This window comes from Oncorhynchus kisutch, unplaced genomic scaffold (assembly GCF_002021735.2).
Source record: "Oncorhynchus kisutch isolate 150728-3 unplaced genomic scaffold, Okis_V2 scaffold716, whole genome shotgun sequence".
Classification (NCBI taxonomy): domain Eukaryota; kingdom Metazoa; phylum Chordata; class Actinopteri; order Salmoniformes; family Salmonidae; genus Oncorhynchus; species Oncorhynchus kisutch.
The window spans coordinates 55239-70000 of NW_022262661.1; the positions used below are offsets into that span (position 1 = coordinate 55239).

The following is a 14762-nucleotide window of genomic DNA, read 5'->3' on the forward strand; positions in this document are numbered from 1 at the left end:
GCATTGTATTCATGTAAGAAAACTGTGGCAAGACATCAGTAGGATTTCTAATTGAACACATTTATGAAGATTTTACACTATTGTGGAGAGATGTACTGTTTGGATTCTTTACGTAAGATAGAAATAAGATGAAACATTTTTATGTAATTCATTTCATTCTTATTCTTCTGGCCAAAATTCATAAACACAAATGTAAATTTAGAAACAAAAAAACACATTTTGTTACGCTACAAAAAGAAATTGAACTGTATTTTAAGACAGTTAAATACTGTACTAACCAAAAAGCTGTTAGAACTGTAAGTGTATGTATGTCCCTTAAGGTCCTTGTGTAATTGTAATGTGATATTGTACCCCCTAGCCCCGCCCCCAGTCCGCCCCCAGCCCCGCCCCTAGATCGATTGTCCATTGTATATAATCTATATCTACTTTTGATCCCTCATGTACTTTCTGTATTGATTTGTTGTTAATAAAAAATAAAAATAATAATAATTTAAAAAACAACAACTCCACCGGACTTCCTGGAACCGCGCAAGGCTTTGTGGGGCTTGTAGACTCAGTCCGGGTCAACTCGGGAGCTGCTAAACCCGGAAATGAGATGTGATGCTTTGGAGGAAAATAAACGCGTTTTTGTGAGAGAAAAAAACAACAACAACATGGAAATTCACTTCCTGCCAAGTTTGCTGGTGTTGTCTTTCATAGCCACCGCTTTCGGCGACGGTAAGTCATTAGAAACGACAACATTTTCCCGAGCATTGCTCTGGTAGGTGACGTTAGCTTAGCCAGCTGTGTTGTTGGGACGTCGGAGTGGATCAAATCAAAGTTTATTTGTCATGTGAGCCAAATACAACCGGTGTAGTAGACCTCACAGTGAAATGCTGAATACAACAGGTGTAGTAGACCTCACAGTGAAATGCTGACTACAACAGGTGTAGTAGACCTCACAGTGAAATGCTGAATACAACAGGTGTAGTAGACCTTACAGTGAAATGCTGAATACAACAGGTGTAGTAGACCTTACAGTGAAATGCTGAATACAACAGGTGTAGTAGACCTTACAGTGAACTGCTGAATACAACAGGTGTAGTAGACCTCACAGTGAAATGCTGAATACAACCGGTGTAGTAGACCTCACAGTGAAATGCTGAATACAACAGGTGTAGTAGACCTCACAGTGAAATGCTGAATACAGCAGGTGTAGTAGACCTTACAGTGAAATGATGAATACAACAGGTGTAGTAGACCTCACAGTGAAATGATGAATACAACAGGTGTAGTAGACCTCACAGTGAAATGATGAATACAACAGGTGTAGTAGACCTCACAGTGAAATGATGAATACAACAGGTGTAGTAGACCTCACAGTGAAATGCTGAATACAGCCGGTGTAGTAGACCTCACAGTGAACTGCTGACTTACAGGCTCTAACCAACAGTGTAATTTTTAAGTACAAATAGGCATTAGGTGAACAATAGGTAAGTAAGAAAATAAAGAACAACAGTGTATAATAACAGGATAGGCTGTATACAGTAGAGGCAATATACAGTAGAGAGGCTATATACAGTAGAGGCTATAGAGAGGCTCTATACAGTAGAGGGGCTATAGAGAGGCTCTATACAGTAGAGGGGCTATATACAGTAGAGAGGCTATATACAGTAGAGAGGCTATATACAGTAGAGAGGCTACATACAGTAGAGAGGCTACATACAGTAGAGAGGCTATATACAGTAGAGAGGCTATATACAGTAGAGAGGCTACATACAGTAGAGAGGCTATATACAGTAGAGAGGCTATATACAGTAGAGAGGCTATATACAGTAGAGAGGCTATATACAGTAGAGAGGCTATATACAGTAGAGGGGCTATATACTGTAGAGGGGCTATATACAGTAGAGGGGCTATATACAGTAGAGGGGCTATATACAGTAGAGAGGCTATATACAGTAGAGAGGCTCTATACAGTAGAGGGGCTCTATACAGTAGAGAGGCTATATACAGGAGAGGCTATATACAGTAGAGGGGCTATATACAGTAGAGAGGCTGTATACAGTAGAGAGGTTCTATACAGTAGAGAGGCTGTATACAGTAGAGGGGCTATATACAGTAGAGGGGCTATATACAGTAGAGGGGCTATATACAGTAGAGGGGCTATATACAGTAGAGGGGCTATATACAGTAGAGGTTGTATACAGTAGCGAGGCTGTATACAGTAGAGAGGTTCTATACAGTAGAGAGGCTGTCTACAGTAGAGAGTCTGTATACAGTATAGAGGCTGTATACAGTAGAGAGGCTATAGAGAGGCTCTATACAGTAGAGAGGCTCTATACAGTAGAGAGGCTGTATACAGTAGAGAGGCTACATACAGTAGAGAGGCTCTATACAGTAGAGAGGCTATATACAGTAGAGAGGCTACATACAGTAGAGAGGCTACATACAGTAGAGAGGCTGTATACAGTAGAGAGGCTGTATACAGTAGAGAGGCTCTATACAGTAGAGAGGCTATAGAGAGGCTCTATGCAGTAGAGAGGCTACATACAGTAGAGAGGCTCTATACAGTAGAGAGGCTCTATACAGTAGAGAGGCTATATACAGTAGAGAGGCTATATACAGTAGAGAGGCTGTATACAGTAGAGAGGCTATATACAGTAGAGAGGCTGTATACAGTAGAGAGGCTATATACAGTAGAGAGGCTCTAAACAGTAGAGGCTACATACAGTAGAGAGGCTATATACAGTAGAGAGGCTATATACAGTAGAGAGGCTATATACAGTAGAGAGGCTGTATACAGTAGAGAGGCTGTATACAGTAGAGAGGCTACATACAGTAGAGAGGCTCTATACAGTAGAGAGGCTCTATACAGTAGAGAGGCTATATACAGTAGAGAGGCTACATACAGTAGAGAGGCTACATACAGTAGAGAGGCTACATACAGTAGAGAGGCTGTATACAGTAGAGAGGCTGTATACAGTAGAGAGGCTATATACAGTAGAGAGGCTATAGAGAGGCTCTATACAGTAGAGAGGCTGTATACAGTAGAGAGGCTGTATACAGTAGAGAGGCTATATACAGTAGAGAGGCTGTATACAGTAGAGAGGCTACATACAGTAGAGAGGCTCTATACAGTAGAGAGGCTCTATACAGTAGAGAGGCTACATACAGGCACCGGTTAGGCGGGCTAATGAGGTAGTATGTACATGAATGTATAGTTAAAGTGACTATGCATATATGATAAACAGAGAGTAGCAGCAGTGTAAAGAGTGTGGGGGGGGGGGAACACAATGCAAATAGTCTGGGTAGCCATTTGGTTACCTGTTCAGGAGGCTTATGGCTTGGGGGTAGAAGCTGTTTAGAAGCCTCTTGGACCTAGACTTGGCGCTCCGGTACCGCTTGCCATGCGGCAGTAAAGAGAACAGTCTATGACTGGGGTGGCTGGGGTCTTTGACAAAAAAAATTGTGTGTGTGTGTGTACGACCCTCCTATGGACGGTGGTCTCAGAGCCATGTAACTATCACGCCGGACTGTCTCCTCTCGGTGTCTGTGGACTTAAGCTTTAATATGTGTGTCCCTCCAGGTGGTGAGCTGACGTTAGTTCAGGAGTTGTCCTCCAAGCCGGCCCAGAAGCTGTCAAGATACGGTTGGTATGGCAACATCAGGCTGACCATGTTCCATATCCCGGACGACACCGTCGTCGCCCGCTGGCTGTTCACTGTAACCAGGGGCAGCGGTTTCAACTGTGGAACACACAACGTCACCATGTAAGTCTATGACAGTACTGTTTCAACTGTGGAACACACAACGTCACCATGTCAGTCTATGACTGTACTGGTTCAACTGTGGAACACACAACGTCACCATGTCAGTCTATGACTGTACTGGTTCAACTGTGGAACCCACAACGTCACCATGTCAGTCTATGACTGTACTGGTTCAACTGTGGAACACACAATGTCACCGTGTCAGTCTATGACTGTACTGGTTCAACTGTGGAACACACAACGTCACCATGTCAGTCTATGACTGTACTGGTTCAACTGTGGAACACACAACGTCACCATGTCAGTCTATGACTGTACTGGTTCAACTGTGGAACACACAATGTCACCATGTCAGTCTATGACTGTACTGGTTCAACTGTGGAACACACAACGTCACCATGTCAGTCTATGACAGTACTGTTTCAGCTGTGGAACTCACAACGTCACCATGTCAGTCTATGACTGTACTGGTTCAACTGTGGAACACACAACGTCACCATGTCAGTCTATGACAGTACTGTTTCAGCTGTGGAACACACAACGTCACCATGTCAGTCTATAACTGTACTGGTTCAACTGTGGAACACACAACATCACCATGTCAGTCTATGACTGTACTGGTTCAACTGTGGAACACACAATGTCACCATGTCAGTCTATGACTGTACTGGTTCAACTGTGGAACACACAACGTCACCATGTCAGTCTATGACTGTACTGTTTCAGCTGTGGAACACACAACGTCACCATGTCAGTCTATGACTGTACTGGTTCAACTGTGGAACACACAACGTCACCATGTCAGTCTATGACTGTACTGGTTCAACTGTGGAACACACAACGTCACCATGTCAGTCTATGACTGTACTGTTTCAGCTGTGGAACACACAACTTCACCATGTCAGTCTATGACTGTACTGGTTCAACTGTGGAACACACAACGTCACCATGTCAGTCTATGACTGTACTGGTTCAACTGTGGAACACACAACGTCACCATGTCAGTCTATGACTGTACTGGTTCAACTGTGGAACACACAACGTCACCATGTCAGTCTATGACTGTACTGGTTCAACTGTGGAACACACAATGTCACCATGTCAGTCTATGACTGTACTGGTTCAACTGTGGAACACACAACGTCACCATGTCAGTATATGACAGTACTGTTTCAGCTGTGGAACACACAATGTCACCATGTCAGTCTATGACAGTACTGGTTCAACTGTGGAACACACAACGTCACCATGTAAGTCTATGACTGTACTGGTTCAACTGTGGAACACACAACGTCACCATGTAAGTCTATGACTGTACTGGTTCAACTGTGGAACACACAACGTCACCATGTCAGTCTATGACTACTGGTTCAACTGTGGAACACACAACGTCACCATGTCAGTCTATGACTGTACTGGTTCAACTGTGGAACACACAACATCACCATGTCAGTCTATGACAGTACTGTTTCAACTGTGGAACACACAACGTCACCATGTCAGTCTATGACTGTACTGTTTCAGCTGTGGAACACACAACGTCACCATGTCAGTCTATGACTGTACTGGTTCAACTGTGGAACACACAACGTCACCATGTCAGTCTATGACTGTACTGGTTCAACTGTGGAACACACAACGTCACCATGTCAGTCTATGACTGTACTGGTTCAACTGTGGAACACACAACGTCACCATGTCAGTCTATGACTGTACTGTTTCAGCTGTGGAACACACAACGTCACCATGTCAGTCTATGACTGTACTGTTTCAACTGTGGAACACACAACGTCACCATGTCGGTCTATGACTGTACTGGTTCAACTGTGGAACACACAACGTCACCATGTCAGTCTATGACAGTACTGGTTCAACTGTGGAACACACAACGTCACCATGTCAGTCTATGACAGTACTGGTTCAACTGTGGAACACACAACGTCACCATGTCAGTCTATGACTGTACTGTTTCAGCTGTGGAACACACAACATCACCATGTCAGTCTATGACTGTACTGGTTCAACTGTGGAACACACAACGTCACCATGTCAGTCTATGACTCTCTCTCTGGGGGCAACACATGACATCCCTCTCTCTCTCTGGGGGCAACACATGACATCCCTCTCTCTCTGGGGGCAACACATGACAGCCTGTCTCTACCGGCAATAACATGTTTCTACTCAGTGTTCTCTATCTAACCCTACACTTCTCCCTCCACCTCTCCCTCCCCTCTCTCTCCACCCCTCCCTCCTCCTCTCTCCTCCCCTCTCTCTCCACCACTCCCTCCTCCTCTCTCCACCCCTCCCTCCTCCTCCCTCACCCTCCCTCCCTCCCCCTCTCTCCACCCCTCCCTCCTCCTCTCTCCACCCCTCCCTCCTCCTCCCTCACCCTCCCTCCCTCCCCCTCTCTCCACCCCTCCCTCCTCCTCTCTCCACCCCTCCCTCCTCCTCTCTCCACCCCTCCCTCCTCCCTCCCTCACCCTCCCTCCCTCCCCCTCTCTCCACCCCTCCCTCCTCCTCTCTCCACCCCTCCCTCCTCCTCCCTCACCCTCCCTCCCTCCCCCTCTCTCCACCCCTCCCTCCTCCTCTCTCCACCCCTCCCTCCTCCTCTCTCCACCCCTCCCTCCTCCTCCCTCACCCTCCCTCCCTCCCCCTCTCTCCACCCCTCCCTCCTCCTCTCTCCACCACTCCCTCCTCCTCTCTCCACCCCTCCCTCCTCCTCCCTCACCCTCCCTCCCTCCCCCTCTCTCCACCCCTCCCTCCTCCTCCCTCCCCCTCCCTCCTCCTCTCTCCTCCTCCTCCTCAGGTACATGCGTTGGGGAGCTCCTCCAGTCATTGACCCAGTAGGACGGCTGTTTCCTAACAACACTGTGACATCACCAGTCCTCTCGCTCAACCTGCCCATGACATCATCACAAAGCAACACAACCTTTAACCTCTCTAACCCCGCCCCCGGAGACTGGTACCTGGCGGCTCACCTGCCCCGAGACGATGGACGCATCGAACACAAGGTGAGGAGTTTTTATAGTGTGTTCTGTGTGTGTGTGTATTGTGTGTGTGTTTATAATGTGTGTGTGTATTGTGTGTGTGTTTGTGTGTGTGTGTATTGTGTGTGTGTGTAATCTGTGTATTGTGCGTGTTTGTGTGTGTAATGTGTGTATTGTGTGTGTAATGTGTGTATTGTGTGTTTTATAATGTGTGTTTGTGTGTGTGTGTTTATAATGTGTGTGTGTATTGTGTGTGTGTTTATAATGTGTGTTTGTGTGTGTGTGTTTATAATGTGTGTGTTTATAATGTGTGTGTGTGTATTGTGTGTGTGTTTATAATGTGTGTGTGTGTATTGTGTGTGTGTTTATAATGTGTGTGTGTGTGTATTGTGTGTGTGTTTATAATGTGTGTGTGTATTGTGTGTGTGTTTATAATGTGTGTGTGTGTGTGTGTTTATAATGTGTGTGTGTATTGTGTGTGTGTTTATAATGTGTGTGTGTGTGTGTGTTTATAATGTGTGTGTGTGTGTGTGTGTGTTTATAATGTGTGTATTGTGTGTGTGTTTATAATGTGTGTGTGTGTATTGTGTGTGTGTGTATTGTGTGTGTGTGTATTGTGTGTGTGTTTATAATGTGTGTGTGTGTATTGTGTGTGTGTATTGTGTGTGTGTTTATAATGTGTGTGTGTGTGTGTGTGTAGGGATTCCCGTCCTGCTCTTACCTCTTCCAGCCCCAGCTGTCAGTCAGGAGAGCAGTGGACACACCCATCCTCCAGGCCACGCCCCTAACCCAGAGCGCCTCCCCCGACAGACCTGCACGACTCCGGTAAGGACCGTTACGCTAACCCTAACCCCTGACCTTAACCCCTGACCCTGTCACAACTGAAAGGAGATGAAAAGGTCATAGAACCAGCCAATCAAACTGAAGCTGCTTTTGTCTTATTGGTTGAGAATTCTTAACTCACCCCGTGTCATCTGCTGCATTACGTCATGGTTTCACCAGTGATTAGCTTCTAATCTTTTGATTTCTATATTTGTCTGGTTATTGTAACAGCAGGGATATAGATACAATGCGGCCAACAGGACACTGCAATGAGCTAACCAAGCTAATGGACATTTTCAGTTGAAAGTGGTCAGAGAGAGGTCTGGGTTCACTTCTAAAATGACATTTATTGTCTGCCAAACCATGTACATAAACCATGACTAGCTATGATGCCAATATTTAATTATATAGCTCCCGTTGGGCTAATGTCTCTTCTGTCAACCTTGATCCCAGTTCCCGCAGGACTGACAGCTGTGTTGACATGACAACTGGCTCAGAATTCAGAACCTTTTCATTGGATCATGTGACAAAAGTATTTGTTTTGATTGGCTGTTGCATATAGTTGGAACGTTTCGATGCACCCGAGATGCAGATGAGTTGCAGGGGGATGTTTCTCAAGAAGCAACTCGGCTGCTTGGACCTGAAGTTGTGTGAAAGTTGCTTGATGTAACTCCAGCTTTAGAGAGCAATGAGGAAGAGATTTGAGATTTGATTTGAACAGTCAGCATCATGATAAAAACCAGTCACACCTGAAAGTCTGTCTACTATAACAATACCCTATGTCTCTCTCTCTCTGACTGTCTACTTCGGTCTAACAACCCAACTAGCACATTCGGTCCCTTGGAAGTTGTGGGAACGTGTGTTTTTGGTTTTCGCATTGGTTGTGGGAACAAAGCCATACGTTTTCTGACTGGTAAAACGGAATGTTTTTTAAACGTTCTGAGAACAGAAGTTAACCTACCTGAACCTGTACCTGAACGTACATTTTTAGGACAGAGGTTCTTTGAACATTTTACTCTGTTTCCCTGAAACTGGGAATATTTTAGAAATATTTGAATGTTATGACACTAAATAACTCAATAATAAGCAAAACATTCACAACATTTTGAATGTTTTCTTAACGTTAAGAATGAAAGGTTATTTCATTCCAACTATATGCAACAGCCAATCAAAACAAATACTTTGCCTGGTTCACCAATTACTTTGCAGACAGAGTTCAGTGTGTCAAATCGGAGGGCATGCTGTCCGGTCCTCTGGCAGTCTCTATGGGGGTGCCACAGGGTTCAATTCTCGGGCCGACTCTTTTCTCTGTGTATATCAATGATGTTGCTCTTGCTGCGGGCGATTCCCTGATCCACCTCTACGCAGACGACACCATTCTATATACTTTCGGCCCGTCTTTGGACACTGTGCTATCTAACCTCCAAACAAGCTTCAATGCCATACAACACTCCTTCCGTGGCCTCCAACTGCTCTTAAACGCTAGTAAAACCAAATGCATGCTTTTCAACCGGTCGCTGCCTGCACCTGCATGCCCGACTAGCATCACCACCCTGGATGGTTCCGACCTAGAATATGTGGACGTCTATAAGTACCTAGGTGTCTGGCTAGACTGCAAACTCTCCTTCCAGACTCATATCAAACATCTCCAATCGAAAATCAAATCAAGAGTCGGCTTTCTATTCCGCAACAAAGCCTCCTTCACTCAAGCCGCCAAGCTTACCCTAGTAAAACTGACTATCCTACCGATCCTCGACTTCGGCGATGTCATCTACAAAATGGCTTCCAACACTCTACTCAGCAAACTGGATGCAGTCTATCACAGTGCCATCCGTTTTGTCACTAAAGCACCTTATACTACCCACCACTGCGACTTGTATGCTCTAGTCGGCTGGCCCTCGCTACATATTCGTCGCCAGACCCACTGGCTCCAGGTCATCTACAAGTCTATGCTAGGTAAAGCTCCGCCTTATCTCAGCTCACTGGTCACGATGGCAACACCCATCCGTAGCACGCGCTCCAGCAGGTGTATCTCACTGATCATCCCTAAAGCCAACACCTCATTTGGCCGCCTTTCGTTCCAGTACTCTGCTGCCTGTGACTGGAACGAATTGCAAAAATCGCTGAAGTTGGAGACTTATCTCCCTCACCAACTTCAAACATCAGCTATCTGAGCAGCTAACCGATCGCTGCAGCTGTACATAGTCTATTGGTAAATAGCCCACCCTTTTCACCTACCTCATCCCCGTACTGTTTTTATTTATTTACTTTTCTGCTCTTCTGCACACCAATATCTCTACCTGTACATGACCATCTGATCTTTTATCACTCCAGCGTTAATCTGCAAAATTGTAATTATTTGCCTACCTCCTCATGCCTTTTGCACACATTGTATATAGACCCCCCCTTCGTTTTCTACTGTGTTATTGACTTGTTAATTGTTTACTCCATGTGTAACTCTTTGTTGTATGCTCACACTGCTATGCTTTATCTTGGCCAGGTCGCAGTTGCAAATGAGAACTTGTTCTCAACTAGCCTACCTGGTTAAATAAAGGTGAAATAAAAAAAATAAAAAATTTTTTTGGGAGGTTTTTGAATAATTTCCTTAACTTTCAAGTAAATGTTTCACTAAGACTTTTAGTAACACTGCTTATTTTGGGTTAACTGCTTTCAGCTCCAAGCACAGAAAAAGTCGTACATTGATTTGCTTTAATCAACAAAACAGTTTGGTTTATTTTTTAATTGTGACACGGAGTCAGCGAGATTCGAACCTATCAGCTTGTGTTCTCTATCCCTGGAATTAGTCCACTGGGCCACCAGGATGTTTATGCATACAAAGCTGTTCATTTTGGTCTATTCAAACAGACCACATTTCAAAGTTAACGAGCACTATGAACATCAGGTGTGGCCAATTAGTGGGCTTGGCAACACACCTGAACACACTGAACTAGAGGATAGAGAGAGTTTTGTTAATGCTGAGAACGGAATGTAGATGTCTTGAAATAACTTTCTTAGAACATTTTCTGAACGTTAAGGTTTCTTAATTGTTCTGGGAACATGACTAAATAGAACCATGAGAAAACCTGCAGAAAACATGCTGAAGTACTGAAATTCCCACAGTAGAACGTTGTTTTTTAGTGTTCTCTGAACTATTCCCCATGTCAAATCAGTTGGAGAACATTCCTAATACACATTAGATGCTAGCTGGGCTCTCTTCCTCCCTCTCTCCCTTTCACACACAGCTATTGTGCTCGCTCTTCCTCCCTCTCTCTCCTCTTCCTCCCTCTCTCTCCGCTGCTCATTAAAGTAATTAGTAACACCTCATGCTGAAACTGAACTGCAGATGTGAGAGTGTGTGTGTTAGGGTTTAATACCGGTGTGTGTGTGTGTTAGGGTTTAATACCGGTGTGTGTGTGTGTGTTAGGGTTTAATACCAGTGTGTGTGTGTGTTAGGGTTTAATACCGGTGTGTGTGTGTGTGTGTTAGGGTTTAATACCGGTGTGTGTGTGTGTGTGTTAGGGTTTAATACCGGTGTGTGTGTGTTAGGGTTTAATACCGGTGTGTGTGTGTGTTAGGGTTTAATACCGGTGTGTGTGTGTGTGTGTGTTAGGGTTTAATACCGGTGTGTGTGTGTGTGTGTTAGGGTTTAATACCGGTGTGTGTGTGTGTGTTAGGGTTTAATACCGGTGTGTGTGTGTGTGTGTTAGGGTTTAATACCGGTGTGTGTGTGTTAGGGTTTAATACCAGTGTGTGTGTGTGTTAGGGTTTAATACCAGTGTGTGTGTGTGTGTTAGGGTTTAATACCGGTGTGTGTGTTTTAGGGTTTATTACCGGTGTGTGTGTGTGTGTGTTAGGGTTTAATACCGGTGTGTGTGTGTGTGTTAGGGTTTAATACCGGTGTGTGTTAGGGTTTAATACCGGTGTGTGTGTGTGTGTGTGTTAGGGTTTAATACCGGTGTGTGTGTGTGTGTTAGGGTTTAATACCGGTGTGTGTGTGTTAGGGTTTAATACCGGTGTGTGTGTGTGTGTTAGGGTTTAATACCGGTGTGTGTGTGTGTGTGTGAGTGTTAGGGTTTAATACCGGTGTGTGTGTGTGTTAGGGTTTAATACCGGTGTGTGTGTGTTAGGGTTTAATACCGGTGTGTGTGTGTGTGTGTTAGGGTTTAATACCGGTGTGTGTGTGTGTGTGTGTGTGTGTGTGTGTGTTAGGGTTTAATACCGGTGTGTGTGTGTGTGTGTGTTAGGGTTTAATACCGGTGTGTGTGTGTGTGTTAGGGTTTAATACCGGTGTGTGTGTGTTAGGGTTTAATACTGGTGTGTGTGTGTTAGGGTTTAATACCGGTGTGTGTGTGTGTTAGGGTTTAATACCGGTGTGTGTGTGTGTGTGTGTGTTAGGGTTTAATACCGGTGGCCGGTATCCCGACACCAAGCTCCTTCCTGTTTCCCGAGAAAAATAATGACGGGTCCCGTGGACCAATAGTTTTCTTGTGTTTTTTAAGTTTCCTTCACGTTCTGAGAATTGAATGTAGAGCTAACTGATGATAACAGCCCAAAAACATAGCTGATAAGGCTTACTTGCTTAAAACAAATGTGGTTTCTACTGATAATTGAGATGTACAAACTATGGCATAAGGGGACGACGAGCGGCCATCCGAGGCCATCCGTAATTTCGATGAATACATTATTGAGCGAGGTAAGACGGACGGAGTCGATATAACTATTTGTTCAGCACTTTTTGAATGTACAGCGACAGAATTCAGGAGAATCGTAGGATAAATAAAGGGGGCAGACAATGTATATAATATGTGTTATTATTATATATATATAGATGTATATAATGTGTATTCTTATTATAATATGTACATTGTCTGCTTATATAATATAAGCAGATAACGAAAGCTCTTACAATATTCCATGATTACATTTCTCTAAAACAGGCTGTGCACCACCAGGTCAGAACAGTAAGTTATGAGGGGGAAAGGGACCAGATGATTAGTGTGAGGGGCTACGACACAACATACACGTAGTATTGCTTTATTAGGGCTGTGGCCCCATTTTAGTCATCCGGTGATTGTCAAGCAAATAACTGTTTGCTTGACAATCACGGTAAATGACCGTTAACCGTTAAATGACCGTTAATTAACATAAACATAAATGTTTGACTATTTTCTACATTGTAGAATAATAGTGAAGACATCAAAACTATGACATGACACATATGGAATCATGTAGTAACCAAAAAAGTGTTAAACAAATCAAAATATATTTTAGATTCTTCAAAGTAGCCTTAATGACAGCTTTGCACAACCTTGGCATTCTCTCAACCAGCTTCATAAGGAATAATTTTCCAACCGTCTTGAAGGAGTTCCCACATATGCTGAGCACTTGGTGGCTGCTTTTCCTTCACTCTGCGATCCAACTCATCCCAAACCATCTCAATTGGGATGAGGTCGGGTGATTTTGCCAGCTCATCTGTTGCAGCACTCCATCACTCTCCTTCATGGTCAAATAGCCCTTACACAGCATTGAGGTGTGTTGGGTCATTGTCCTGTTGAAAAACAAATGATAGCCCCACTAATAGTCCCTCAAACCAGATGAGATGGCGTATCGCTGCAGAATGCTCTAGTAGCCATGCTGGTTAAGTGTGCCTTGAAATTTAAATATATCACTGACCGTGTCACCAGCAAAGCACCATCACACCACCTCCTCCTCAGTGCTTCATGGTGGGAACCACACATGTGGAGATCATCCGTTCACCTACTCTGCGTCTCACAAAGACACAGCGGTTGGGACCAAAAATAAAAAAATTGGACTCGGAGCAATGACAAACCTCCTGGCGTTGACAACTTAGAAGGCTACTGAGGATGGTGGCTGAGTCCTGTCTGTCATCTTTATATACATTCAATGCTTTAGGACCATGTAAATATAATACATTGGAAGGTTGTGTGGGACAATGGTAGAAGAAGGAATCCATCTATCTTTTCAGACTGTTAGAGTAGTTGGTTAGTTAATAGATATCTCTCTCTCTCTCTCTCTCTGTCAGGGTTTTTGTTCCAGAGTTCGTGTCGTCTCTCTCGGTGTCTGTGAGTGGCTGTACCTGGTGGGAGGGACTTGTGAACGGAGACTGTTCATTGTCCCTCACGCTGGGCTCCTCCTCCCCCCAGGGGGGGCTTGTGAGGGTGAACTGTTCTCTGATTGGCTGCTCGGCCGTTCTCCTCGCTCCCCCATGGAATACTTGGATACGAGTCACCGTGGATAGTTACCATAGCAACCGAACCACAGCCTTCAGCATCTCAGTCAACTACACAGGTACGCACTACACACACACACACACACACACACACACACACACACACCATATGTGAGGTGATGCGGTAACAGTGGTTGTACCATGTGTGTGTGTCAGTGGGTTGTAAGCCTCAGAGCGTGGGTATGTCTGGAGACGATTACATTAACAGGCTCCATGGCAACAGCAGCACGACAACATCACCAGGCAACGGTTCTGTGGTTGCCGAGGCAGGTCGTCATAACAACGTGTCGTCGGAGTGTGTGTGGAGTGTCCCAGTGCTCCGTGAGGAACTAGACGTTCTGTCTGTCCGGTTCTCTCCCATTAATGGACCTAATGTAACGGTCACACACACACACCCCACGCTCCTCACCTACCCCCTCAACACACAGTCTACTGGAGGGACCTTGAACCTGGAGATTACACTCAACACTGTGAGTAACACACACACACGACGAAATATCATTTTTTTCTGTAAACTGATGTAACGGGTGTGTGTGTGTGTGTATTGTAGACTAATGCAACGTTAGGAAACAGCAGTGTGATGGCCTGTTTCTCTTCCTGGGCTCCTGTCCTCGCACTCAACTACTCCCATCCCTGTCACACAGGTAGGACACACACACCAGACATACAGTACCAGTCATTCCAGTGTTTTTCTTTATTTTTACTATCTTCTACATTGTAGAATAATAGTGAAGACATCAAAACTATGAAATAACACATATGGAATCATGTAGTAACCAAAAAAGTGTTAAACAAATCAAAGTACATTTTTTACTTTATATAACTGGGCAAGTCAGTTAAGAACAAATTCTTATTTTCAATGACGGCCTACACCGGCCAAACCCGGACGACGCTGGGCCAATTGTGCGCCGCCCTATGGGACTCCCAATCACGGCCTGATGTGATGCAGTC

The 14762-nt window shown here is 44.7% G+C and overlaps 1 protein-coding gene across 4 annotated transcripts in view; it reads left to right on the forward strand.

Annotated features, from left to right (window-relative positions):
- The first annotated feature begins 548 nt into the window (after window positions 1–548).
- LOC109887412 (transmembrane protein 8B-like) overlaps window positions 549–14762 on the forward strand; it is a 32698-nt gene continuing 18484 nt past the window's right edge. For 2 of the 4 annotated variants that reach the window (XM_031815960.1, XM_031815961.1), the window contains exons 1-7: window positions 549–717; window positions 3569–3752; window positions 6559–6763; window positions 7440–7564; window positions 13605–13870; window positions 13968–14281; window positions 14362–14455. In XM_031815960.1, the coding sequence (XP_031671820.1) occupies window positions 591–717; window positions 3569–3752; window positions 6559–6763; window positions 7440–7564; window positions 13605–13870; window positions 13968–14281; window positions 14362–14455 (1315 nt within the window). In that variant the 5' untranslated portion in view covers window positions 549–590. Of the gene's footprint in view, window positions 718–3568; window positions 3753–5510; window positions 5551–5753; window positions 5801–6558; window positions 6764–7439; window positions 7565–13604; window positions 13871–13967; window positions 14282–14361; window positions 14456–14762 lie in introns of those variants that run through there. The other 2 variants (XM_031815963.1, XM_031815962.1) reach the window with 2 other exon arrangements.